This window comes from Camarhynchus parvulus, unplaced genomic scaffold (genome assembly GCF_901933205.1).
Source record: "Camarhynchus parvulus unplaced genomic scaffold, STF_HiC, whole genome shotgun sequence".
Lineage (NCBI taxonomy): Eukaryota > Metazoa > Chordata > Aves > Passeriformes > Thraupidae > Camarhynchus > Camarhynchus parvulus.
In genome coordinates, this window is record NW_022148446.1 from 1 (window position 1) to 3,906 (window position 3,906).

The 3,906-nt window shown below is 68.2% G+C and overlaps 1 protein-coding gene across 1 annotated transcript; it reads left to right on the plus strand.

Moving 5' to 3' along the window:
- Positions 1–185: 185 nt before the first annotated feature.
- On the plus strand, positions 186–3,595 carry LOC115916773 (nascent polypeptide-associated complex subunit alpha, muscle-specific form-like; the record flags this gene model as incomplete). The annotated part of the gene is made up of 4 exons (XM_030970512.1): positions 186–527; positions 689–1,375; positions 1,682–2,752; positions 3,010–3,595. Coding segments are annotated over 4 exons (2,686 nt in total), but the record flags the coding sequence as incomplete, so codon positions are not given.
- Between the last annotated feature and the right edge of the window lie 311 nt (positions 3,596–3,906).

The following is a 3,906-nucleotide window of genomic DNA, read 5'->3' on the forward strand; positions in this document are numbered from 1 at the left end:
CTCCGCTCCGCTCCCGCCGCCCGCCGCCGCCGCTCCGCTCCCGCCACGCCGCTCTGGACGCCACGCCGCCGGCGCTACGTCGCCGCTGCGCTGGCCCGGCGTGGCCGGCCTGCCGCCGCCGCTCACGCTGCCCAACAGCATCCCCACCTCCGGAACGCAGCGCTTGCGCTGCCGTTCGCGCTCAGCGCCCTTCGCGCTCGGCGCCGCTCAGCGCTCCCGCAGGTGGGCGCTCAGCGGTCGCGCTGTCAGCGCGTCGCGGCGTATCGCGTTCGGCGATCCCGGCGGTCGCGTTCTCCCATCCGGCGTTCCCGCTCCTCCATCCGGCGGGTCGCGTTCTCCGATCCGCCCGGTCGCGGTCGATCCGGCGTTCCGCTCACCGATCCGGCGTTCCGCTCTCCGATCCGCGTTCCCGCTACCGATCCGCCGTTCCCGCCACCGATCCGCGTTCCCGTCTCCGTCCGCGCCGTTCCGGTCTCCGATCCGCCGCTCCCGTTCCCGCCGCCGCTCCGCTCCCGCGCCCGCTCCACGTTCCGCCGCCGCTCCGCTCCCGCTCCGCCCGCTCCGCTCCCGCCGCCGCTCCGCTTCGCTGTCCCGTCCCCGACCGCCCCGCCGCCGCCCGGGCGGGCCGCAGCGCCGCAGCCGTTCGGAATCTTCCGGAAAAATCCCGGCGGGCGGCGGCATCATCCAGGAGGAGCCGCTTCGCTGTCGTCGCCGCTGCCCAAAAGACGCGGCCCGGTGGCGCTTCGGCGTCACCGCGGCGGGGACGGAGGGGACAAAGCGACAGCGCGTCCCCAACGCCGCCGCCGCCACCCCCAGTCGGTGTCACCACTGTCACCAGCCCCGGTGTCATCTCCCCGGTACCGGCGCGGCCCAAGTGGGTCCCCCTGGCCGAGCTGCACCCGGCGGCGCCGCAGCCGCCGGCACGGGCGGTGACAACGACGGCGGCGGTGACAACAGCGGTGACATCGGGGGCGGCATCCAAGTGGGTCCCCATTGGGGGGGCACAGCCGGCGCCGCCCGGCACTGAGGGCGGTGTCACCAAAGCCACCACCGATGTCACCAAAGCCACCCCAGAGGTGACCAGAGCCAGTCCTGATGTCATCAAAGCCACCCCAGAGGTGACCAAAGCCACCCCTGATGTCACCAAGGTCACCCCAGAGAGGACAGCGGCGGTGACACCGGAGAAGCCGCCGGCGGTGGCCGAGGGGACGCCGGGGATGTCACCAGGGATGTCACCAGGGATGTCACCAGGGGCCACCAAGGTGTCCCCAGCGGGTAAAGCGGCAGCAGGTGACACCAAAGTGGCCGCAAGTGACAACAAAGTGGCCGCAAGTGACACCAAAACAAGCGTTGGTGACACCAAAAGCGACACCAGGTGACCCCAAAGTGACCTCGGGTGACCCCAAAGTGACCTCAGGTGACACCAGAGTCGCCGCAGTCGCCAACGGTGACCCCAAGGCCACCACGGGTGACCCCAAACCGCCGCCGTCCCCGTCCCCACCCGTCCCCAAAACCGCGTCCCCAACCGTCCCCAAGGCGGAGGTGACGCCCCCAACCCTCCCCAAGGCCACCTCCTTGTCCCCAACCGTCCCCAAACCGCCGGTGCCGCCACCACCCCCCGACCCCAAAGCCGCCACGTCCCCAACTGTCCCCAAACCCGCCGCCCAGATTGTCCCCAAAGCGTCCCCAACGCCGCCCCCCGAGCCCAAACCCGCGGTGGCCCCGTCCCCTCGCGCGTCCCGGCCATCGCCGCGCTTGGGGACATCGCTGGGGACGCCCGCCCGGGGCCGCCGCCCAAGGGCTGCCGGCGCTGGCGCGGCGCCCGCGGTGGCACCTTGGGGACGTTGGGGACGTTGCTGCCGGCCGCCCGCCTCAGCCTGCCCTCGTCACCCGTGGCGGCCTCGGCGCTGCCGCCGGTGTCACTCGTCACCAAAGCCACCCCCGGCAGGCTCGGCGTCACCAAGGCCGCCGGCGTCACCAGGGCGGGCGGCGGCGGTGTCACCGCGGGTAAGGGCGGCGGTGTCACCGTGGGGGTGGCGCTGATGGACGGCAAGGGCGGCGGTGTCACCAAGGGCAGCGCGGGGGACAGCAGGGGTGGCGGTGTCACCGTGGGAGCGTCAGCAGGTGACACCAAGGGTGGCATTGTCACCGTGGGAGCCGCCCAAGGGGACAGCAAAGGTGGCATTGTCACCATGGATGTCACCAAGGCCACCATGGGAGCATCACCAGGTGACACCAAGCCTGGTGTTGTCACCACGAATGTCCCCAAGGCCACCACAGGTGACACCAAACCTGGCATTGTCACCACGGGAGCATCACCAGGTGACACCAGGGGTGGCATTGTCACTGTGGATGTCACCAAGGCCACCGTGGGAGCGTCACCAGGTGACACCAAGCCTGGCATTGTCACTGTGGATGTCACCAAGGCCACCGTGGGAGCCACCCAAGGAGACATCAGGGGTGGCATTGTCCCCATGGATGTCACCAAGGCCACCGTGGGAGCGTCACCAGGTGACACCAAGCCTGGCATTGTCACCATGGATGTCCCCAAGGCCACCACAGGTGACACCAAGCCCGGTGGCACTGTCCCCACAGGTGTCCCCAAGGCCACCGCAGCTGTCCCCGCCGGGGTCAGCCCCCTGGGCGCCGCCATCCTCAGGGCCAGCGCCATGGCCACCAGGGCCACCACGCTGGATGTCACCAAGGCCACCAGTGCCACCAGTATGACCAGTAACGCCGGTGTCACCAGTGCGGCCGCTGCTGGCGGTGTCACCGTCACACCCGGTGTCACCAAGGCCACTTGCAGTGTCACCAGTGTCACCAGTTTGACCAGCGCGGCGGCTCCCAGTGTCACCAGTGCCACCAGTTCCAGTGTCACCAGTTTGACCAGCTCGGCGGCTCCCAGTGTCACCAGTGCCACCAGTGCCACCAGTCCCAGAGCCACCAGTGTGACCAGTATGGCTGCTCCCAGTATGACCAGTTTGACCAGTTGACCAGTGCTCCCAGTGGCACCAGTATGACCAGTGGCACCAGTATGACCAGTGCGGCGGCTCCCAGCTCCCAGTATGACCAGTGGCACCAGTACGACCAGTGGCACCAGTATGACCGGTGCGGCGGCTCCCAGCGGCACCAGTTTGACCAGTGGCACCAGCGTTCCATCTCCCGGTGTCACCAGCGTCACCGTTCCTGCGGCTCCCAGTGCTCCCAGTATGACCAGTGGCACCAGTTTGACTGTACCAGCAGCTCCCAGTGTCACCGGTGTCACCGTTCCCAGTGTGACCAGTGCTACCGCAACGTTGGCTCCCAGTATGACCAGTTTGACTGCAGCAGCGGCTCCCGGTGTCACCAGTGCGACCAGTGCTGCGGCTCCCAGTGCTCCCAGTATGACCAGTACCAACATGGCAGCGGCTCCCAGTGCTCCCAGTATGACCAGTTACCAACATGCAGCGGCTCCCAGTGCTCCCAGTATGACCAGCACCAACATGGCAGCGGCTCCCAGTGCTCCCAGTATGACCAGTGTGACCACAGCAGCGGCTCCCAGTGCTCCCAGTATGACCAGTACCAACATGGCTGCGCCTCCCAGTGCTCCCAGTAACATCATGGCAGTTCCCAGTGCTCCCAGTACGACGCACCAACATGGCAGCGGCTCCCAGTGCTCCCAGTATCACCAGTATGACCATGACAGCGGCTCCCAGTGCTCCCAGTAACATCATGGCAGTTCCCAGTGCTCCCAGTACGACCATGGCAGTGGCTCCCAGTGCTCCCAGTATCACCAGTATGACCATGACAGCGGCTCCCAGTGCTCCCAGTATGACCGCGGTTGCGCCTCCCAGTGCTCCCAGTACCATCGTGGCGGCTCCCAGTATGACCAGTACGACCATGGCAGCGCCTCCCAGTGCTCCCAGT